At 50.8% G+C, this 24,295-nt stretch overlaps 1 protein-coding gene across 1 annotated transcript in view; it reads left to right on the forward strand.

Annotated features, from left to right (window-relative positions):
- The window catches only part of SHB (Src homology 2 domain containing adaptor protein B), a 134,887-nt gene that overhangs the window by 33,063 nt on the left and 77,529 nt on the right, over positions 1 to 24,295 (forward strand). The window contains exon 2 of the mRNA XM_010847071.1: positions 15,900 to 16,020. Within this exon, the coding sequence (XP_010845373.1) occupies positions 15,987 to 16,020 (34 nt within the window). The 5' untranslated portion in view covers positions 15,900 to 15,986. The remainder of the gene's footprint in view (positions 1 to 15,899; positions 16,021 to 24,295) is intronic.

The raw sequence follows: 24,295 nt of genomic DNA on the forward strand, positions 1-24,295 counted from the left end.
CTGTTGCTCACAGATCAGAGGATGGGCATGACGGAACTGTGGAGAGGGCAAGTGGGGCCAGACCACTCAGGTGGACCACTCAGGTCCACCACTCAAGTGGAGCCCTTTCAGATTGGCTGGTTGGCTGGGGTGATGGTTTAAATGTCCCCAGGGAGTACATCCTTCTGGGGTTCGTATCCTTCTCCCCAAACTGTTCATCGTTTAGTCATGTCCAACTCTTTGTGACCCCATGGACTGCAGCATCCTAGGCTTCCCTGTCCATCACCAGCTCCTAGAGCTAGCTCAAGCTCATGTCCATCGAGTCGGTGATGCCATCCAGCCATCTCATCCTCTGTCGTCCCCTTCTCCTTCCGCCTTCAATCTTTCCCAGCATCAGGATCTTTTCTAATGAGTCAGTTCTTCGCATCAGGTGGCCAAAGTATTGGAGTTTCAGCTTCAGCATCAGTCCTTCCAATGAACATGTAGGAGTGATTTCCTTTAGGATTGAGTGGTTTGATCTCCTTGCAGTCCAAGGGACTCTAAGAGAGTTTCCTCCAACACCACAGTTCAAAAGCATCAATTCTTTGGCGCTCAGCTTTCTTTATAGTCCAACTCTCACATTCATACATGACTACTGGAAAAACCATAGCTTTGACTAGACAGACCTTTGTTGGCAAAGTTAATACAGCCCTTTATTAATTCTTGTTAATGAAGCAGGGGCCTGTGTTCAGGTTCACCTTCTGGCTCTCATCCCCATCCTGTGCTGACTGATGCTTCTGTGTGCAGAAGTGGGACCCCATCTTTCTACTGCCTCACAGCTGCTGTGAACACCTTCAGAACAACGCTGGAGCTCATTGCCTCTAGTGTAAGGACATGCCTGCACTATTTTTGGTGGTAGGTTGTGGGGAGTAGGAGGAGGTGGGATCCTGGGCAGGATGGAGGAGGCAGTAAGCAATGGAGGGAAGTAATTGCTAGAAGCCCGCCACAGAGCATGGCTCCAGGCAGAAGCGGTGCTTCCCCAGGTGTGGCCTTGGCAGGTTGCAGGTATGTTCCAGTCACAGGGAGGCCGAGGAAGAGGAAGGGAGACTTCCAGCACCCAGCTGATGAGGGAGTGTCGGGGTGGCCCTTGCCCAATTTGGTGTGTATCTGAGCCAAATTGGCAGAGCTTCCTCTTCTTTCTTTCAAACCTCCCTTCAGAGATTTCATTCTGCTGTCGGGAAGGAACCCAGGATTTTTGAAACTCAGGCGGCAGGCTGTGGGTGTCACAGAAGAGCCAAAGACTGGAAGGGAGGCTGGCCAGAGTTGAAACCTGCAGCACTTCGTGTGCTCTGAGGCCTTGGAGAAACTAGGAAATCTCTCTGGGCTTTGATTTATCTCATCTGAAAACAATATAATTAGGAGGATGAAGTAAGACAGTGTTAAAATCTCAGTCTTGCCCGACAGTGGGTGTTCCCTCCATCCTCAGCATCATGTCCGAGCCTCTTGACAGTTCTCACCCTCGAGCACCCTCAGGCTCTTGGAGGGTCTGGTTTAGGTTCTCAGGTCCTGGCACCAGCAGACCTCATTTCCAGGCGGTCGTCCCAGGGAGTCGAGCGGGGTCTCACTTCCTGGCAGAGAAGTGTGTGAAGCGAGAAAGCTGATGATGGGATATCATGTTGGGGATATCTCCTGATGGTGCCTTGTCAGAGAGGCACTCAGCCTCCGCGATCGCTTGATTCACACAGTGGATCAAAGTTTACTATTCTGAAATTGATAAGTCTGTTCAAGAAACCTTTGCCTCTCTTTAAGGATAGAACATTTCCAGTGGTAAGGGATTTATGACCTTGTTTGGAAGGAGATTTTACAATGTGCACCAGTAATTAAGGCCACTTCCGGCTTGATTCATGAGGTTACTGTCCTGCACCGTGTTGGCATTTCATAGAGACCAGGTCTCTGTGGTCTTGAATGTGCCCTTGGAGTAAGTGGTGGGAAAAGCAAACCCCCTTAAGTAGTGGATGTATCCCAGACCATTGAAATCCAAAGGAGGGCTTGATTTTTTAAAACAGTGTTGAAAAAACTGAAATACGCCTTATAAACCTGGAGGAAGAAGGCTGGACAGGTGGACTGGTGACCAGGGCTTTTCCTGCCATCCCACCTGCTAGTGTTTGTTCTGGTGGTGCCATATCTCCAGGGAGAGATACTGTACATCACTGAGGACCAGGGGGGCTGGGGTCACCTGTCACAGGAGCCTGGCTCAGGCAGATAGCTGAGCTGACATGCAAGGTCAAGGTTCACAGCCACGGCTGTCGGTCAGTGCCCTGACTGGACTTTGCTCATTGGATTTTTTTTTTTTTGGTTTAGGGCAGACCAGAGCCCTTCTCTCTTTGACCATTGGCTGTGGTAGAGGGCACGTCTGACCCTTACAGCTTATCTGGAAAAAAACAAAAAACTGAGGTCCTTGGCCTCCTGGAGCATGTGGGGGGCTGGGGACGTTGTGCCTTTATGGGCATGCCTGTACATTCACGTCTGCGTGCAGGTGCGTATGCTAGGCGTGTGTGTATATATTTACTTATTTTATTTACTAAACACTTAAATGATGTCTACCTTGTGTTATGTGCATGATTCCAAGCATTTGACAAATATTTAAGACACAATTCTTGTAACAATCTCCTAAGGTACATCTTTGTATTATTCCCACTTTATAAATGAGGAAACTCAGGACAGAGTGTAAGTTGTGTAGCTTGCCTAAGGTCATGCAGCCTGTTGATGGCCCAGCCAGAAAGTGTACAGGTGCTTGAGTGAAAATATGCTTGTTTCTAGTACCCTAAGCATAAGGGGCCCCTTATAGGCATGAACTCAGGCTTCCCCCTGGAGAGGAATGGCCCAACAAACCCTCCATCGATTCATTAGCTCATTGACCCATCTAGCATTTACTTGGCCCCCTTTATGCCAGGCTGGGACTGAGCATTGGAATGTAGATGGGCAGAGCCAATAGAACCACCCTGTGTTGAAAGCTTTGGGCACTGTGGCTTCACCTTGGGGTTCTCAGGTCAAAGGCTGCAGGTCTGAAATCACTCTGCTGCTGCTGCTAAGTCACTTCAGTCATGTCCGACTCTGTGCGACCCCATAGACAGCAGCCTACCAGGCTCCTCCGTCCCTGGGATTCTCCAGGGAAGAACACTGTAATGGGTTGCCGTTTCCTTCTCCAGTGCATGAAAGTGAAAAGTGAAAGTGAAGTCGCTCAGTCATGTCCGACTCTTTGCAGCCCCATGCACTACAGCCTACCAGGCTCCTCCATCCATGGGATTTTCCAGGCAAGAGTACTGGAGTGGGGTTCCAGTGCCTTCTCCCTGAAATCACTCACATATTTACAAATCTGGTGCCTCTGGGTAGGGGATCCAGGAGCAAAGAGAATGGGGAAAATGTGTCCATGAGCCTGGACAACTCAGTGGTCCTAAGTCCACGAGTCCACCCCCCGGGCTCTAGAGGGCCTAATCAGAGAGAAGTCTTGTAGAGCCATGGGTGATGGGATGGAGGGAGCAAGTGTGCAATGCCCACATGTGCTTATTTTACTGTATTTCCTTCCAGTCCCCCCCCTTTTTGGGGGGCTGATCCACACAGAATGTAGGATCTTAGTTCCAGACCAGGAATCAAACCTGTACTCCTTACATTGGAAACTTGGAGTCTTAACCACCGGACCACTAGCCAGGGAAGTCCTGCAGTCCTTTTTTTTTTTTTTTTAATGTACTTAAATATATGTCTTTCTTTCTCTCACTCTCTCTCTCTCTTTTTTTTTTTTTTGGTGTTATATTTTAGAAAAATTGAATCTTCCTAGTTTCTATGTTGAAATCAGATTTTTGTCAGTTGCTGAAGTGCCAAGGATAAGGCTTTTTTTTAACCGGTAAAGATTCTGGGGACTTCCATGGTATTCAGTGGCTAAGACTCCACACTCCCAATGCAGGGTGCCTTGGTTCCTTGGTCAGGAAACTGGATCCTGCATGCTGCAACAAAGATCAAAGATCCCGCATGCTGCCACTAAGACCTCCCGGCACAGCCAAAATAAATCAATCAAAAATAAATTTTGAAAAGATTCTGTTACCCTCTTTTGTTGGCTGCATAGTAGGGGTCCTCAAGCGGCTCACCTCATCCTGGAACAAGTCAGAACTCCAGCTGCCGGTTCAGAATTTTCTCCTTCTGCACTTTTGGTTGTGGTCTGGGCCATAGATGTCTGCACCAAGGAGGTGCATTTTTAGACTCTGCTGAGAACAGTGTTACTGCAGGCCACTCACTTCTCTGCCTGTGGGGTCAGGCGCCGGCACGGGCTGCCAGCGTCCTCAGCTACAGGGTGGATGAAGTGTGGGTCCCGCAGTGGTCTGGTGCTCCATCAGCCAGTCAAGGGGGGCTGTGGCCCCTCTGCACACAGGCTCACCCTGCTGGGGTCTGTGGCCCCCAAGGCCTTTCCAGGTGCTCACGTGTTCTACCAGCCCACCCACTGCACTGGAGCTTCAGCCCTCCCTCAAGCTGCCAGGTGACTTTGCAGGCCTCTGAAGGGACTAGTGGCCCATCATGGTCCCCATTTGGTTTTGTCCAGGTGCTGGTTACTTGTTCTCTGGAACGGTGGCCCTCGCCCAGGAGAAAATGACCCAGGGCCTTTGTGTGGGAACACTGCCTGTGCTAGGGAAGCTGGCTTCCAGGGACAGCCTGCTTCCATGAGTCTGTACAGTTTCCACCACCTTTTCAAAGCCATTATTCTCTGCTCAGAATGCTTGGAGGGGATGGGACCTGGAGATCCTTCTTCCCATTGCGTGGATGAGGAACCTGAAATTCTGAGAACAGCGGTGTGGGTAGGCTAGGGGCCAAGTGGGACAGGAGTCTGGGGCCATCTGATGGGCCCGCCTGTTGCTGCAGCTACGTGTAAACTCACCAAGTGTGAGGCTCTTCTTGGCCCTCGGCAGCGGATGCTGTCAGCCTCCTCCTCCTTCCTGCTCACCAGTCCAGCCTCCTCCAGCTAGCTTGTACCTGCATCTCTCCCCGAGGCTTTGTGCAGGACCTGCAATGGGGTGATCATCCTTCCCACACTCGTGAGGCAGCCCAGAAGTCAGGGCTCAAGAACAGCTTCCAAAGGGCCCTCCCAGAGTTAGCTGGTGTCTGGTTCCCCTGTCCTCCTCACCTTGGTAAAATGATTCTGAACAGTAGGTTTATGTAGACAGTGTTCAAAAGTTTCCAAATTGGGTGGAGTTTGGGTGGTTCACCTTGGTAGCTGACTTGATTACCCAGCTTTCCTGCTGCTGTCCCTCCCTGACCCGTTTCCCCATCCCTCCTAAGTGTCAGCTCCCAAATATACCACTTGCACCTGACTCCTGGCTTCCGGTTCTGCATCTGGGAGAACCCAGACTAAAATACCTGGCCTGTGGCATCTCAGGTGGGAACAGCATCCTTTCCCGGTTCTCTACTGCTTTCGCCCATGCCAGTATGGTGTTATCCCTCGGTCCGTTGACTCAGTTTCTTCCCACCCCTGGAGGAAGATGTTTTCACAGTGAAGGGGCGAGAGCTCAGGCTCAGAGAAGAGGAAGAGACATGCCCAGACTGCCACACCTGGGGAGAAGCCAGAAAGCACTGAAGCTCGGGTCCCTGAATTCAGTACCGCCCTGTATATCCCCGCCCACCCTTGCTCCTGCCCAGCGCATCTTGTGAGGGCCCTGCTGTGCCCAGGGGCTGATTGCCTTATGGAAGGACCCGCCCGAGTCTGCCTCCCAGCAAAGAGCACATCATGAGTACAGGGTAACAGAGACAGATATGACATTGCAATGTTCTGTCCCTGGTAACTTTCCCATACCTTAGGAGGGGCCAAGTACATGTAAGAAAAAGTGCTTTGGGCTTCAGGGACAGCTGCTTAACTTAGAGGACTGCCCGAGAGAAAGAGTTAATTGAGGCTTGGTTGCTGAAGGATTTGAGAACATGGCATTGTTTTCAAAAGTGAATCACCGTTTATTGAGCACCCACTATTAAGCTGAATATAATTGGAAACTTGGAAATATGGTGGTGATAATTATGGCCGATGCTGCATGTCCTCCATAAAAAGGCAGTGACTCGGGGGTGGCGGAGGGGCCGCTGTTTAGTGCTCACATCTTAGAGGTGCTGGGGCCTGGCCTGCTTTGCGGCTCCCAGGTTGGAAAAGTGCATGAATCATCCTAATGGGCTGCATTCAGAGAGAATGACCCTTCACTTAGTACGGTCCTGCACCACTGTTGCTGATTATTGAAATGCGCTGTGCCAGCCTGGGCCCCGTCTCCCCTTGATCCAGCTGTGAGCACAGAGCAAAGGCTGGTGGGAGAAGCCCCCTTGTTCTCCACTCCTGCTCTCTCCTGGGCCCTGCGTGGAGCATGGAGGCCTGGTTTCCAGGGGTTTTCAGAAGTGCCCGAGACCTCGGGAAAGGCTTTGGCTTCTTTACTTTACATACTTTTCCTTTGCACACTGCGTTTGCTTTACATACTTTTCTTCTGAGTCCACTGGAGAAGTTGTTCTTATTGGACACAGCCTCCTGTTACCGTGAGAAAGCCCCACGGGCATGCCTGATCCTTCCTTGGGAAGGGAACAGCGGATGGGACCAAAAAATGACTCCAATTCAGCCATCTAAAACCCATTTTGGAAGCGGGCGGCTATAAATATGTATGTAGGTCACCAAACGACTTAGGTTTTTGTGCGGCTGGGATTTGCCAGGAGTCTGGTTCTGTCACCCTGCTAATGAGCATTCTGTTACTGGGCATCCAGGTGACTTGCAAGACCCTCCCCCTCCCTCCCCAGGCCTCAGTTTCCTCCTCAGTAAGAGGAGGGACTCCATCAGGCTGGATGATGGGTTGAGATGACAATCATCAGAACTGACATTTCTCAGGACTCGCCATGTGCCAGCCCCGTTGTAAGTATATCACTCAGATGGGATCATTTTATCCCCACCCCGCTGTCATTTTATAGACGAGGGGCCTAAGGCCCCGAGAGGTGCCTGACTTTCAGAACCGTCCCCTGTCCCTGCTCCTGATGATGGAAAGTCTAGAGAGCCCTGCCAGGGAAGAAGAAAATTCCCATCTTAGCCTTCCTGTCCTGGGTCTGGTCTCAGAGTGCTTTCTAGGCAGTAGCCCCAAACCCAGGAGGGGCACTTGAGCAGGAGCACTTCCCCTCTTGAGCAGGAAGCTTGGGAGAGAGGACTGTCTGGGAAGGTGGGTGCAGGTGGTTGGGGTTTGCAGGAGGGCTGGGCCGTGCTGAGCCAGAGCTCAGGGGAGGACAAAGTGATGCCCAGTGGGTATCCCCAGGTGGACTGAGCCTGGCCTGGGGCTGCCTCCCACAAGGAACTGTCTGTGGGGATGGATGAAGGTTCTTGTGAGAGGAGCTAGTGTGTTTTTCCTGGGGCATGATTGTGGTGAATATGCCCCAAAATCTTTAAGACAGACTTTAAGAGAAAAATTAGATAGGCATCCAGGTATCACGGGAATCGTGTGGAGCTGGGAGTGAAGAAACATTTGGTTATCTATTTCTGGCACTGACCTTCACTCCCCGTTCCCCAAGACCTCCTGCTCCCCAGTGCATTCGTGCTTTTCAGGCTATGGAAAGTAGAAAATGTTGGGGTTCCGTGTGAGATTTCCTCTGCACAATTTTTACACATAAAAGTTTGAAACCCACTGGACTAGATTGTCTCCCGAGGCCCTCTGAACTCTGACCCCACATGTAGTGACTCTGCAGACCCCCAGGTGCTTCTGTCCTCAGGAGGGAGGCACTGGATTCTCTGTCTGTAGGTTCTGGCTAAAAGCAATGAAAAAATACTAAGCCTGAGCTATCTCTGAGTTCAAAATAGAACCTCCCACTGCTTGAGAGATGCTGAGAAGCCTGTCCCTACCACATAACAGCAAGGTTCTGGGGTAAATGAACAGAGGGCCAGGCCAGGCTCCACTCCAACAACCTCCCACCCAGGACCCACAGCCTTCTCCATGGGGTGAAACTGAAGGAGGGCGAGGTGTGCATGTGAGAGGAGGGGGGAGGCGAGCAAGCAGGGCTGGAGAGGCGCTGACGAAGGCTGTAATTTGGAATGCATTTTTCCTGACAAGTTGGAGCCTGCAGGTGTCTAGGCAAGCAGCTGTGGCCTTGGGAGGGGCAGGACTGGAAAGACCAGTGGAGACCACCGCCTCCTGACTTGCGGGCCAGCTAACTGGCTGGTCTGTAAAGAAGCGTTTACCACAAAACACCCAAGAAACGGATGGCGGCTGCTTGGATAGTGACAACTGTCCTGAATGACTGAACCGTAGGGTTGTGAGCTCCCGCCCCTGCAGCCTTATGGGCAGAACCCTCGACCTCCGTCAGTGAAAGAGGGGCCTAGCACTTCGAGATGACTCTGCGTGGCTGAGTCAGACCTTAGAGGAGAGAAAGGGAATCTGTCCTAGGTCAGTGCGGAAAAGCACTCTGCCCACCATCTGATTTCCAGGAGTTTCAGCTGAACGCCTGAATGTAGCTAATTAATCTTCCCCAAATTAATTTTCTTACCATGTCAGAAATGATTTATTGGTGTGCCTGTAGTTAGAGGTGGTCTATGATGGTCAAAGCCAGGGACAAGGAGTGGCGTGCAGGGACTGCTTGCCTGTATCTCCGCATGGGGGGCGGGGTGTCCCCACAGCCTTGTGTGTGTTGCAGCCTGTTTTGTGGACCCCTCGGAGCCCTGGGCGTGGGCATAGACCCAGAGCACGCTGCCATCTCAGCACATGGAAGGTGGCCTGGAGGTTCTCTACCTCTTAACCAAGTCCCTGGACTAGGTGCATCCTCCGCAAAGCATAAAAGGCGAAAAAAAGGATCGTTCACAAACATTTTTCTTTTTGTGGTTGAGAAATGTGACAGCTGTTGTCATGCCTAATTGCAGCCAATTTTCTCTCTGTAATCATCACTGGGGCCTTTTCTGGGGTTTCTTCTTGGGTCTTTGTTTTGTCTTTCGGACTAGATTTTCAGCTTCCCATGGACAGAGACCCCAGCTTGATCCCGGGCTCCCAGGAGGTGCCACCATAGCCTATTCTTTATAAACTACTGACATGTCCCCAAGTCATGAGATTATTTGCTCTTCGCGAAACTCACATAAAGTTGAGAAAGCAAATAGTTTTGCCCTGTTTCATGGAAGAACTGCTGGAGCTTGGAGAGATAAAAAGAAGCTTGGTCAAAGTTAACCCGCAAGGGTGAAGGAGAGTCGGCTCGGGCCAGAATGCTCTGTCTGGGACATTTCTGCTTGGTGGGGGTCCCTTCTGTGGAGCCACTCATTTTTCTGTGTTTTTGCACAGTTCTGGCCTGCTGCTGGGGCTTTGGAAATACCACCCATCTTGGTCACAGTTGGGGTTGTGCAGACAGCCACCCAGCTAGGTATTCCTTGAAGCCGGTGTTCTGCTGTGGAGCAGCTGAAGCTGCACTAACAAACAGAGCACAGACAGGTGGTATCCAGTTTTCTGACCTCTACCCAAACCAGACAGCCACCTTAGAGCTTCTCTTGGGCACCTGAATGGCAGGAGCTCCAGTTCCCAGGCAGCTGTTCCTTTCACTGGCTGTTAGATGTCCTTCCTGACTCATCGAGCTTACTCCTGTATAGTCTGGGTCTGTGTGGAGCATCTGTCTACCTCCTCTTCTCCAGGCAGCCCCTCATCATTGGAAGCCCTCTCCAGGCCCCCAAATCCCTGTTCTGTTAATGCCATCTCTTGGTCAGCATGGCAACTGAGTCTCCCTCTTGAGGATGTCAGGCTTGTCACGGTGGGCCCCAGAGGAAGACCAGGACTCCAGCCTGCCAGTCTCCTGATGGGGGCATAAACAGGGAGCCACTGGCTGCTGCTGCCATGCATGCTGTTCACTTACCTTCAAGGAGCCCTCCTGACCCCCAGAGTGGAGGGGAGGGCTCCTGGGTTTCAAGCTGGAAAGCCAAGACACAGAACCCCAGGCTGTCCATGGCCCCTCTGCCCCTGCACAGTCCAAAGGCAGGCCAGTCATACTCTGGCCTGTATTTTCAGCCAGGGATGTTGAATCTCTCTTATTTATTTATTTTTGGCTTTATTAATAAATAAAATAAAATTGATTGATTGATTTTTGGGGTCTTCTGTGCGACATGGGCTTTTCTTTAATTGCCACGAGTTGGGGCTACTCTTTGTTGCAGTAAGCGGGCTTCTCATGGTGGTGGCTTATCTTACGGCAGAGCACGGGCTCCGGGGCACTCGGACTTCAGTAGTTGCAGCTCATGGGCTCAGTAGCTGCTGTCCCCAGGCTTCCAGAGAACAGACTCAGTAGTTGTGGCACAGACTTAGTTGCATGTGGATCTTCCCAGATCAGGGATCGAACCCATGTCTTCTGCATTGGCAGGCGGGTTTTTTTTACCACTGAGCCATCAGGGAAGCCCCTTAGTTGTTCTTTAAAATGGTCCGAAGGCAGTGGGGAGGCTTAGTCATTTAATCTGGGGCTCCTGACCTTTTTGAGAAGTGCCTGACACTTTGCAGGCATATATGAATGTGATGGAGGGAGCAACAACTTTATCAGTTATCAGATTCCCAAAGAGATCAATGACCCCCAAACCATGAAGAAAGCTAGCACAGTTTTAAGAATAAATTGATAAGGAATGGTCCAACTGGGACCATGTAGAACATTCCCAGGTGTGTTCACACGCAGTTTGCTTTAGAGTAGAGCAGACAAAAGCCATGTGCCTGGAAAGGACACAGAGCCTCATGGGTTGCCGCCCCCTCACTTTCCAGGAAGAGGAAAGCAGCGGAGGGTGGTGGAAACTGGTCTTGCCTCATCCCGCAAGTGGCTGAGCTGGGGCAGCCCGATGCTGCCAGTTTTCACAGGCAGCAGAGCATAGGAGGTGCCTGTATGGCTTGGAGGAGGTGCCTGTGGGTCAGTGGGGACAGCACAGGCCACCCCGTCCCGGAAGGTAGAGCTGCCCGTCTCGTGTCCCTTCTTTTCAGTAGGCTTGAGTGCTTTTAGCAGGGATACCTGTACATTTCAGCTCTTCTCCACAGTCCCACCAGCCCTCCCTGGAGCCAGGTAACCTTCCTGGAGAGTTTGAACAGCAGTCTTGTTCTGATAGGATCTATGCTTTGAACAGAGAGCATTGCCCATCTTCACAGCCAGGCCCAGCTTCAGCCCTGGCTCCCCTCAGGGGGCAGGGCAGTATCTGGCCTCCCCCCAGCTCAGGCATGTTGCTCAATCTGACCAGCCCTCAGGATTGCACAGAGGATGCCATCACTCCCGCGTCTTGGATCCTGGAGATGGATCAAGGCGTGTTGGATCATCTCTTACTCCACTTGACCCCCAGGGAAGAAAGCAAGAGAGAGCTGCATTTTACACTGACTTCTTGCTTCACTTTATTGAACAAGGCTGAGAAACATCTGGGAAAAGTGGAATTCCAAAGTCATATCGAGAGGCTTAGCTTTAGATTGGTGGGCGAGGGGGCTGGCTCTAACTTAAGGTTTCCCAAACTTTACTCATAAGAATCACCTGGGTTACTTATTAAATATACAAGTTATTAGGGCTAAGAATCTGGGTTTTATAAAACAAGGATTCCAGGCCACGCCTATCTTCAGGCTAGTTTAAGAAGTAGTTTATCTCCTCTACCAAAAATAATCTGTGAAGAGGAGTGCTTTGGAAAATTTAGTTTTTCATATAATTGAGTAATAAGTTTTTCTTGTTTGAAAAATGTATTAATATTACAGACAAGTCTCCTTTTATTTTCTCTCATCACCCCATCCTAGTCCCTCCCTCCTCCCAGAGGAATTGTCAGTTTGAAGAGTCTGTCTCCCCAGACATTTTTGTTACATTAAATAGAGATACAAGTTTCTGTTTAATTTTCATAAATAGGTATCATCTTGTATTTATCATTCTACAACCTGCTTTCTTTCCATTCAAAGCTATATCATGGAGCAGTGTTGGTGCAATAGCATTAGAGTGACTGCTTTTTTTTTTTTTTTTTTAATCTAAAACATAATATTCCTTAGTAGAAACTGGCACGGTTTATTTAGCAATTCGCCTATTGATGGACATAGAAGGTTCTTGAAGTTTCTCTTTATTACTTGCTTTAGTGAACATCCTTGCCCAAGTCTCCCTTGTGCACATTTGGGAATAAATACAGAGAAGTGAAACTGTTGGGTCAAACCACGTGCTTTTTTGGAGTTTAGTGGATTCTGCCCAAAGTTAGCCTTCACAGTGGCTCTACCATTTACCTTTCCACCCAGAGCCTGTGGAGAGAGAGGACCCGGTTCTCCATACAAGTGCCACTGTCTCGTTAAAGCACGTGGGCCTGTGCCCAAGTGGAGGCCCCCACTTTCCTCTAGTGCTTCCCTTTGGGGGTGAATTGAAAGACTACCTCCCATCATGAAACTAAATCCTCGAGAAGACCCAGGCTTCAGACTGCTGTCAGGGATGGACCAGTTCCACCCAGCAGTGTGTGCAAAGCAGAAAGGAGGCCTGTGGAGCTAACTCCAGAGCCCTGTCAGAGGGGCACTGAGTGTGCTGGGATTCTAGAATCCTCTGGACTGCTGTGGAAAGGCAAGGAAAGTGAAGTTGCTCAGTTGTGTCCAACTCTTCACAACCCCATGGACTGTAGCCTGCCAGACTCCGTTCATGGGATTTTCCAGACAGGAATACTGGAGTGGGTTGCCATTTCCTTCTCCAGGGATTCTTCCCCACCCAGGGATCGAACCTGGGTCTCCCACACTCCAGGCAGATTCTTTACTGTCTGAGCCGCCAGGGACTGCTGTAGGCCATGTACAAAAATGGGAGGTTGGGACAGGGCTCTTGAGGACAGCACCCACCCTCCCCGCCTCGCTCCCGCCCCGCTCCAGTTTCACCGCTTTATAAACCTATGAAAGTCCTTCAGGGCCACTGGCTAACCTGAGACTCTCCAATTTTGTTTGAAAGCAAGAAAAGGCTTGCCTGGCTTTTAGCCATACCTGGCTTCTTATCTCAGAGAGGGGCAGGCAGTACACCCATCCCAGGAGGCCAAAACCATGAAAGACGATGTGTTAGGCAGCCACATCTAGTTAGGCAGCCACACTCAACAGCCGTCCTTCTGCTGCTCTCCTCCCTGGGGAGTGGTGGGCCCAGTGGCCTGGCTTCCCCTCTCAGCTCTGCACCTGCCTGTGTAAGGCAAACTGGCCATCTGAAGGGTCCAGTGCCCTGTTGGGTGTTTGCCTATTCAAGATCAAAATCACGGAAAGCTTCTTGTATACCTGAGTGGCCTGACCTACAGAGGGGTCCCGGTTGGCTCCCTTTTGCTTGAACTGTTTAATTAGATTTAAGGTGCTTGTCCACTAACAGGGGCATTTTAAAGCAAAGCGTGGTGTCCCTGGGCAGCTTGGATAGTGGCCACCCTTGAGGCCGGTGGCACATTGCATGGCTAAGCTTCCTACTCAACTCTCCTAACTCTTGGTTAAATTTTTACTCCAAAAACCAGGACAAGATTTTGTGAAAGGTCAGACAGCTCAGTTAGTGTTTGCCGAGTTTCACGTTGCTTAAACCTCAAATTCCCTCCCCTCTACCAATCTTACTTTGAAGTTTGAAAGGAAATTGATTAAATATTATACATTTTTAGGAACCTTCCGATTTGCTTCTTAAACTAACAGAATTCTAAACTGTTTTTTTGTAAACGGAAGGATTTTCAAACTGTCAGCAGGTATAACTAGAACCATATGTCAGCAGAGACCAGGAGCTTTCCCTGGTTTCGGGATTTGTAAATTCTTATTGAAACGGAAGCAAGCAGGGCAGGCAGCCTGAGGGCCCCCATGACAGCCTGAGCTCAGATCTCATTTTAATTAGAAAATACAGATAGCGCCTGCTGAACCGAAGGCCTCCCAGAGCTCCCGTCCCAGGGCGAACAAAGATTTGGTTTGTATCCTTCTTGCCTCCGTGTTTGCAAATTACTGAGCACTTCCGGGAGGAGCTGGAATGTTGATTTCTAGATTACGCAGCCGAGCACCCTCCCCAGCTAATCCCCCCAAAGTGATTTTGTTCTCTTAGGGAAATATTTGCTCCCTTCCTCGTTGCAGAATAGTCGGAGGGTGTTCACGAAGAAAAGAGACTGCAAGGAAGGCGAGGACGAGAGAAATGAGATTACATGTCATCCACAGCAGGTTCATCATTTGAATTCTGAGACACAAAACCCTATGCACCCCAGATCTGCATCTGAGCTGTTCTGTAGGACAGTGGTTCACGTGTCTAATTTTCTCCCTAATGTGTTCTGCAAATGGTAGAGTAGAAATATCATATGGAAGACATGAAAGGCCCTACCGCTCCTCTCCCCCATCTCTCCCTGCCCGTGTCATTTGAGCTCAGGGAGTCCCCAGAAAGGCCACAATTACAATGTCAGCATCTGGAAGCGCCTCCACTGGGACTAGAGCCTGACCCACAGCCGCTTCGGAGCGGTGGCAGCGGGCCCTGCACATGCTCAGATGGTGCTACAGCCCTGGGTCTTTCACGGATAAGCCTGCCCTTGTTCAGGGAGCAGTGACTGCTGTGTGCAATGCCTCCCGCCGGCCGTCCTGGCCACATGCTGGTGACAGGGCAGCTGCCCGCGGTCCTAACGTGGGCATCACATTCCGGGCAGCTGGAGGTCACTCTGCTCACCCGGCCAGGGCTGCTGCCACAAACTGCCACTTACCCGGCAGACAAAGGGGGATTTTTCCCTTCCCCTGGGTTTACAGGCCCCTCAAATGCCTTACATTCCAGGAGCTGGGTGAGAGTGGAGGCTCCTGTGGTTTCTAATTAAACCTACAATTTAAATAACAATTCATGAAACCCCAAGGGTTGAGAGACAGGCTAACCTGCCCCCCTCCTCTCAAAAGAGGCAGCTGGGTGGCCCTGGCTGGGAGGCTGAGGACTTGCCCTTTGCTAGATGTGGGACCAAAGGAGCCCAAGTCACAGAGAGTTTTGGTGGAGCGAGGATGCGTTGAAAAGGGACCTGTGCTTTCCCCTCTGGTGAGGGTGCCCCAAGGGGGCACCTCCAATGAGAAGAAAAGTTGCTGTGTTTGCTTTTAGCATGCAACTGGGAATTTTTACCTTTCTCCTGGGAAAAGAGAAAGCTTTGAAGTATTCAAAACTCAGATTTTTTTATGATCTCGGGGACTCCCCTGGCTGCCCCCACCACCTGGCTCCAGGTGACTGCTCTGTTTGTTGTGGAACTTTCGTTGTTTTCTGGAATACAGACAAATGAGGAGTCCAGGAAGGAGGCAGAGGAACCAGCCAAGGGTCTCGGTTCAGCCCCCGCCCGCTCTAGACCTCAGTTTCCTCATCTGTCACAGGAGAGTCTTCTGATATGTGGCTTCCAAGGCCCTCGCTGCCCTTAGCAGTCTGTCTGGCCATCCCCGAGCTGCTCTTGTGTTTTCACTGGGCCCGGCTGGGGCCTCAGTCATCTTTGCAGAGCGTTGATCTCACCGAATTGTTGTCTGATTACCCAAGGCATGGTTGTGTTCCAGATTTGGGAAAGTGGAACGCTGGACATAATTATCTCGAGACAAACTCTTCTATGCCTCAGCCAGCACCAGGAGCATGTCAGCATTTCTGGGCTTTCTGCGAGCTCCTTTCCAACTTTCCTCCCTCTACATTCATTCCATTACTCTAAGCAAGTCACATCCCCCGAAGACGCCCTCCAGGTTCTTGCCTCTGTGCTTCTGTTCTCACTTCACTGTGCCTGGAGCAGCCATCCTACCTGTGCAGGCCCAGGACCCTCCCTTAGGATGGAGCACAGCAACGTGGGTTCCCTGTTACCCCTGCAAGAATCAGAGCTCCCTGCTGGTGGGCACCAGTTCAGACTCCTGCCTCCACCTCCCCTTCCTTGCCCACCTGGCACAGACTCGGTTTATATTTGTTGAAGCAAAGCCTGGCTGTGAACAGAAGTGAAGTAGAAAGCCCCAGGTGGACTCACACCCTTGCCATCTTCTCTACAGGTGACCATCGCTGATGACTACTCGGACCCCTTTGATGCCAAGAATGATCTCAAAAGCAAAACAGGAAAGGGAGAGAGCGCAGGCTACATGGAGCCCTATGAGGCCCAGAGGATCATGACTGGTAAGCACAGACACTTGCAACTCCGCGGGGAGGTGGATGGGTCACATGGTCACCGGCCAGCCTCTGCAGGGGAAGGTGTATACTTTGGAGGTGGTGGTTGGGGGGGTGGCACTGTGTTGAATCTTTACCACAGGTTATCTGTTCAGGTTTCACTGACCTCAGGAAGAACCCGGCAGGGCACAGTGACTGTTCAGAGATAGTAGGGTACTAAGTACAATTCATCAAGAATTCATCAAGAAGTAAGTGGGGAGGTGGGGGGAGTTTCCCTTAGGAATTTCTAATTCAAAAAAGATACAGCTTTTGAGGTGGAAAGCTTGGAGCTTCCTAGCATCCAGGGCAATAAGAGAAACAGGCAGGGTTACCTTGCTTTTATTACTTAGTAGAAGGGGGCAGACTAGGTCTTTAGGGACAAAGTTATCCCTGCCTCCATCCAAGAAAATCTTTGTTTTAGGACAGGAAGCAGCTTAAAGCACCATGGTCTTTGTGGCAGGTTTATAGGAAACACAGAGACTTTCCTCCTATAACTGTTTTCCTATTGGCCCTTGATAATGAAACCTGTCAGAGCAGCAGTGTGGGGCCCAGAAGAATGTGGCCGGGTATGTGGTATCCTGGAGGGGTCTGTTTTCACCAGAATAATACTTGGAACATCTTAAAAAAAAAAAAAATGGTTATTTGGCTGCACCGGGTCTTAATTGTGGCATGCGGGATCTTCAGTCTTTGTTGCAGGATGCGAGATCCTTAGTTGCAGCATGTGGGATCTAGTTCCCAGACCAAGGATCGAACTGGGCCGCCTGCCTTGAGGAGCACAGAATCATAGCCACTGGACCACCAGGGAAGTTCCAGAGCATCTTTAAAGAATTAAGAGATATCAGATAGCAGCCATCTTGACAGACCCCAGGCATGGGCGGGTGGTAGGGAGATCACAAGCAGGGGAGAACCCCTCCATGAGGGTCCCCCTGGTTCAGGAGGATGGTCCAGGCATGGAAGAACGCTCGTGGGTTGGCCTGCTCTGACCCTGAGCAGGACAGTGATGTGAGCAGGGGCACCATGTACTGCAGACCACAGGCAGGTGGCCCTGAATTCTGAGCCTGTTGAGTCGGTGCCCCATATGTCTTAGGGTTTGGGATTCAGGTGCCTCCTTCTGTGACCCTCTTATTGTTTATTTGGTGTTCATGTTTTTGAGCACGTTCTCCTGATTCCTTCTGAATTTAAAGGAGGAAGGGAGGGACTTCCCTGGCAGTCCAGTGGTTAAGACTCTGTGCTTCCGCTGATTGGGGAACTAAGATCCTGCATGTGGTGTGGCCAAAAAGTAAAATAAAAAATAAAAGAACATATTGAAGAGAAGAAGAAGGAGGGGGAGGAGGAGGAGAAAGGGAAAGGAAGCACCAGTTACTGAGCTCTTAGCACATGCTGGGCCTGAGTTGAATGTTTCTCTCGGGCTGTGGAGACCCTCTAGGATAATTGTTGAAGAATCTGAGTATCAGTCCAGGCCCTGCTTCCAGGACTCTGCCTCATGTTCTTCCTGCTCATGGAAAGCAATTCTCTGGCTACCTGTGTAGGCTCCAGAACACCAGGCTGCTTTGTGAAGGGCTGAGTCAGGAAGCAACTGGTCAGACTCCCGAGGGCCACCTCTTATGCCCTCTCCCATCTTCCTGATCTCTCTTGGCAGAGGAGCCTTTGTGGGTGCTCTGACATACATACTCATTAAGCCTCACCATGTCCTTGCAAAGGAAGTGTTGTCTCATTTCACAGGTGATGGAGGCTCTGGACAAGTCACTTCCCTGGGGTCCCACCTGCAAAAAAGGGAGAAGGCATTACAGATCCAGACCTGCATCTTCAGAACATGGGGGCGGGGAGCTGACAAGGGTGGGTGGGAGCATCTGCTGCGAGCCAGACTTTGGGGAGAGTCTGCAATTGCTCAGCGTCTCTGGAGTGGAGCCGGGCTCCTCCTGGGTGCTGCCGTGGACCGCAGTGGTGAGGAGCTGATTTGCCAGGTGGAATTGTCCTGAGGGACTTTGGCTTTTTAATGAGGCACACCCACAGGGGCAAGGCCCAATGCAGGGCAGTTTGAGTTTACCAGAAACCTGTTCAGATCTCAGGCATTCTCTCTCCAAAGAAGCATCCTTCTGTTTTCTGCTCCGTGCTTTCTTCGTACCTTGGAGACTATGCTCAAATTTACCCACGTTTTTATGTTTTTAAGGAAATAGGTGATTAAACTGGACATTTTCTGGGTGTAATGACCTTGCAGCAGCTCCTTTGACTTGGAATTCCTTGTGTGTAACATCACCATCACCGCAGTGACTGATGGCGGGGCTGGGGGCTGTGTTAGCCAGCACCGTGTAAGTGTTCCAGGAAGTAGCTCATTGAGCTGCCGTGAAGCTCTCATGGGAGGGGAGGTGACAGAGGTGGGTGCCAGGGATGGCAGCCGAGCAAGGGGTGGCACAGAACAAGTTTACGTTCGACCTTTTAGGGTGACCTTTCTTTTTTTGATGCTGTAATATTTATGTGTGTGAGTGCACGTAGCTTCTAGTAATGGGGCAGGTCTCTTTGGTATGTAAGAATAATGCTCTTGGGATGAGCACGGCCTCTGTGCCTGAGATGGCGTGCCTCTCTATACTGGTCTGAAAGGAGACCAGGCTGATGTCAAGCAGATCTGGGATGGTCACTTGCCACCAAGTGGGCCTCAGTTTCTCACTGAGAAGCAGGTGCCTTAGAGTGGACAGTCACTAGTACTTGTAGCCGCTTTTGGCTGTGAACTAGCTGTTTTGACCCTGGGTAGCACGTTCTGTGATTCTCTTTTTCCCGGTTTAAGGAAGGATAGATCAGTAATAACAGCAGCAGCAGTGGCAGCCATTGCCAAGTTCTCTCATACTTGTTTATAGCACTTGGTGTGAATTCTTGTCAGATCTTCACCATTACTCTTTGAAGTGTAGGTGCCCATTCCCCTGATAAACTAAGGCACAGAGATATTAAGTAATTGCTCCAAGGCAACATAGCCAGGTAGTCAGTTGGGGGTGCTGTCTGCCAACACCCTGTTTAACAGCTACGTAGGGTCTGTCCAGCTTGATTTTCAGCCTCATCATCATGGCCCATGTGGAGTAGGGGGCCTATGATTAACTGGCAAGGTTTTGTTCTCCTCAGTCTTGGCACCACGCAGCAAGCGGTAGAGAGCTTGTGGGAGGTATGATTTGGTGAACGGAGAACTCAGGCCACCCCATTGGCTGTAGCTAGGATGGAGTGCATGGAGAAGCATGCTTGTTTTTCCAGGGGCTCCTCTTACCCACTTCCCTCTTGTCTGCTTCAGCTCACCCTCTCCCGTCGGCTCCCCTAGTGTCATCCATGGGATTTAGGTTGTGGCTCCAAAATGGAGGTCAGGTCTCCATGGAGCCTCAGAACCCATGTATGCCTGGACCTCACTTTTTGTCCTGATCACCTCTCTCACCCCAACAGCAGCTCTGGAGATAACACCTAGGTGTTAAGGAGTTAACACCTAGGGCTCTATGGAACCCCCCTGGAAAGCTAGTAACCCAGTCCCAGCTTTCCTTTTTATAGGTGAGGAAACTGAAGCTCAAAAAGGTCATGATCCTTTTGAGACTTTTTAAAACATTCTGGTTAAATATGAAGCTACTTTGTGAAGTACTGAGTTGCCCATCCCTAGAGGCATCCAAGCAGAGGCAAGACAACCAGCACTGGGAGAGGACATGAAAGTAGTGAAGTCTCAGATGTGTGGTTGGTTCAAGCTACCTCTTAGGCCTGTGCCAGCCCTGAGCTCCAGGGTGTCCTGATTCACTGTGCCCTGCCCTGTCATTAGACACCTAGGACCAGTCCCACAAAGGGAGCACCTGAGACCAGCTCTGAATAGGAGAGGATCTGGTTAGGGCTGGCAGCTTCCTTTCTCAGTGCCAGCCTGACTCACAGCAACTGTTCAGTCCTGGTTCCCCTTTTCTTATTCCTTGGCCCATCCCTTGAGGTCAGGTTCTGGTCTTGACCTTTTCCATGTGTGCGCTGAAGAGGAAGGATATACCACTTCTTGATGTCCATCCTGCCCCTGTGTCTACCTTTAGTGTCCCCAGGCCAAACCTCCCACTGAGCTGGTAGAATCATGCCACCCCTCTCCAAAACCCTGCTTTGCAGCCCATTCTCTCCTTCTTCCCTGAGGCTTGATGCTGGGACTTGAGAGCTCCAGATGCACAGAGACACCTACTGATGCAGAGGGAAGGGTGTTGGGCTGAGTCAGGCCCACTGGGGTGACTGTGTGGGCCAGGGTGCTTAGCGTGTTGGGGACCGCATTGTAAAACAAGGCATGTAACACTGATGTGAGTCTTGGGTGGAGGAACAAACTTCGTACATGTGCTTGAGATCGTTGATGTTGGGGGCAGAGGGCCTGTTTGGTCCTTCACGTGGTTTTCTGTGCTGCTGAATTCTCTGACCAGTCCCCATCGGGGCCCTGCCCATTTGGAGTGCATGCATGCATACTCAGTTGCTCAGTCATGTCCGATTCTGCAATGCTATGGACCGTAGCCCGCCAAGCTTCTCTGTTTTGGGATTTCCCAGGCAAGAATGCTGGAGTAGGTTGCATTTCTAACTCCAACCCATTTGGAGGTGGGTGGCCAAACAAGCAGGACGCTGGAGCAATTGGTTCCCAGGTCCTCTGCAGTACTTTGGTACCCAGAGCCTTTGCCAAGCCCTGCTGTGTAGGCATCTGGACCATGTAGCCTAGGCAAATACTGCCTCTGCCTCTGGGAATATCTGTGAAGCATGGAGACAGACATGGACCCCAGGGCTGGTTGGTGCGTGGAGGTGAGCTGTAAACCTCCAAGAGTTCAGAGCAGAGACAGCAGCTTCCTGTTGGGCCATCCCAGGTGGGTGGGAGGTGAGAATGGTGGGGATGAGAGCTGGGCCTGGCAGCCAGGCAGAGGGAAGAGCTTGAACAAAGGCATGGAGGTGTGGGAACTCTCTGCCCGAGAGGAGTGGCAGGAGATGAGGCTTCTGATAGGATCCTGATAGGAAAAGCACGGGGCAAGAGCATGTAAAGATGGATGAGATCATCAGGCCCTTGTTACCCTAAAGGCACAAAATATTTCTCACCCGGGATCCTTCCTCCCCAGGCCTTCAACCCCAGGAATTCTCAGAGATGCCCACGGTGATGGTGGTGACAAGGAAGATGGGAGTTTGTTTTTTTAGAGGGCTCTCCTCTGTGTCAGGCGCTGCTCCAAACCCTTTCCCTGACGCGCTCATTTAGTCCTCCCAAGGAACCTATGAGATTTAAGTACTACTATCATCCCCATTTTACAGATGAGAGCACTGAGTCTCAGAAAGGTTAAGTAAGCAGCAGAACCAGGAAAAGCAGCACCCCCTGGAGCCCCTGCCTTTAGCTAAAATGCACTCACATCTGTCCTGGACTCCCAGAGGGTCTGCAAAAATAACTGGGAATTTTACAGTTACTTAGGCCTCATTTTGAGGTGTGACTCCCCCCACCCACCCCCCATCCTATATAAAATTGTTCAAAGTGTCATCTCACAGGATGAATCATATAAGCATTAGTTGAAAGCATTTCATATAATTTTTAATATGTAAGCAATTATACATTTAAAAGTCCTTAGCATGTTTTTATTATAAAATCAACTTTATAGCATAATAAGAGGAAATTAAAAGAAAACCATTTCACACAGAGCCCTGCTGCTCACGACTTGCCTTATGCCCTTTTAAACTCCATGTGCTCATGGGCACTCTCCAGGTAAAGCCAGTTACTGATTTGATTTGATTACTTTTATTTTTGGCCATGGCATTCGGGACCAGGGATCGAACCCGTGCCCCCTGCAATGGAAGTGTGGGAGTCTGGCCCCTGGACTGCCAGGGAGGTCACTGATTTTAAAGGTGGAGGTGCAGGTGGGGTCATCCTTTCATATCTTCTTATCCTCTGGCGTGGCCTCTTCCAGTGGCAGTGTGCTTTCTGAGAGAATGATGGTTGTGTACCACTTTCAAGTCTCTGTATTCCAGTGGCGGCCTGTTTCTGGAGGGAGGAGGCAGGAATGTGGACTCTAGCCCTGGCTCTGCTCTGGTGTACTGTGTGACCTGAGGCAGGTTGCTTCCCCTCTCTGGGCCTCAGTTGCCTCATCTGAGAAACCAGATGCTGCCTTCTTCCCTAGGCTCAATGAGGGTCTTTATAAGCCCTTAGGTTTCCTGCCTTTGTGGTCACAGTGGGCTTCTCTGGCTGTCCTGGGCAGGCCTGACAACCCCACCCACACCTTGCCGCCACTGCCCTCCTCGTAGCAGCAGCCCAGGTCTTGCCAGGTTGTGAGGAAGAGCTGGCGTGGCACCGTCCCAGGAGCTTCAAGTCTGTACCCTCTGGATGGCCACCTCCAGATGCCATTCCTGGAGCTGTTAGTCTTGAATCCCAGAATGAAATCCCCAAACACTAGCAAATGCTTCTCAGAGAAGGCGCCCTCTGAGTCTTGCCTGGCCATCAGAGAGAGGGGCCGCCTCCTGCCTGAGATTCCTGCCCTCCTTACATGTTCACTGTCGTCCCTGCCCTCCCACTTGAGGCAATCCCTTTTTTTTTTTTTTTAATTGAAGTATAGTTGATTTACAGCGTGTTAAGTTCTGCTGCACAGCAAAGTGATTCAGTTATACACACCTATACATTCTTTTTTAAATATTCTTTTCCATTATGGTTTATCACAAGGTAGTGAATACAGTTCCCTACGCTACACAGTGGGACCTTGTTGTTTATCTATTCTCTGTATAATAGCCTGAGGCAACACTATTTTCCTGTCCTTTTAGTAGTGGGCAAGTAAAGGGCCTTTCTGTCTGGGCCCCTGAGCCCAGGCCCTTCCTAGCTCTGCAGCACCGTGGAGCAGTGGACTCTGCTCCCAGGATGTCTGTGCACCCGTCTCTCCTTCTCACCTGGCCTCCTCCACAGCCCGGCTATCCGAACAGTCTCCACACCCTTCGTTCCCCTCACCCTGTACAAGCCCGTGCTCCTTTCCGTCTGCCTGCTTTCCTAGTTGCCTCAGGCTCCAACCTGTCCTGGGGAGGGGGAGCGTCACAGGTCTCCACCGGCTGGGGGATGGCAGATGGCACTCCCCTTAAAGAGCAGTCTTTCTGCCGAGCATCCTCTTTCCACATGAGGCCCAGAGAGGGGCACAAGCTGGCCAGAGTCACACAGCCACAAGCTGTGTGAGAGCAGGTCTCCTGACTTCTAACACAGGGCTCCTGCCCTGGTTTTGAAATGTTTGGAAACCTGCCCAGGCACTCTCCTGCCTGACAGATAGAAGGCTTGGTCATGGACTGTGCAGAGTTCCCTGGCTGGTCTATCATTTACCAGAATGACTTACCTACCAGACAGGAAAGAGATAATCAAGTGTAAATAGATTTTGGATTAGTCACCCAATGACTTTCATGTTCTTGAGAAACAGCACAGCTCACACACACCCAGTGCTGCTTACCTGCTGAGCTCCAGGACTGGGAAGGCCGGGTGGGGAGAGGAGCTGCTGAGGAGGACAGCAGGAAGTTCAGGTTCCCGTGGTGACCAGCAGGCCCACACTGGCAGTCGCTTCCTCTTCTCTTACCCCGAGTGCCCCTTGCCCTTTTGACCCTTGACATTGAGCGTGTTCAGCTTTTCAGGAAAGTTCTGACAGGACTGGGACAGGCCATGGACAGCTGACAGTCACTGATGGCATTCCTGCTGTGTGCCAGACCCCGGCCCCTGCCCTCCAGGGGCCCCTGGTGGCATGGGGAGCTTGACAAGGACTCAAACACTGGTGTCTGTAGTATGAAACAGGCCAAGCAGAATGACACTGAAAAGAGAATACAGGAAGGGGTGGGAAGGGCTCCTGAAGACCAGGGTGGGTTGCACGGCAAGGGGGCGCTAAGCAGAGCCACATTTGACATCTTGACTCGAAACCGTCTTCCCATTGAGGCCTTCCCTGGCCACTTACCTTAAATTTCAACCCATCTGCAACACTTCTTGCCTCTCCTTCTCTGCTTGACTTTGTTCCTTAACTCTGCTATTTAACACACTTCATCCATTTATAGTCTGTCTGCCACTAAGATGTGGGTTTCACAAGGGCAGAAATGTCCGCTATGTTCCTGCTGTAACCTCAGTAGCTAAAGTTGTATGTGGCACAAAGTTGGGACTCAGTAAATAGTCATTGAATGTGTAAGGCTGTTAATTAATTCCAGGGACGAGGGCCTGGGTGACAGACATGCTGGGGCCCCCTCAGGAGCCCAGAGACATCACATCCTCCTTGAAGGGTGACAGGTCTGGAAGTCC

Source organism: Bison bison, unplaced genomic scaffold (assembly GCF_000754665.1).
Source record: "Bison bison bison isolate TAMUID 2011002044 unplaced genomic scaffold, Bison_UMD1.0 scf7180017864243, whole genome shotgun sequence".
Taxonomy (NCBI): Eukaryota; Metazoa; Chordata; class Mammalia; order Artiodactyla; family Bovidae; genus Bison; species Bison bison.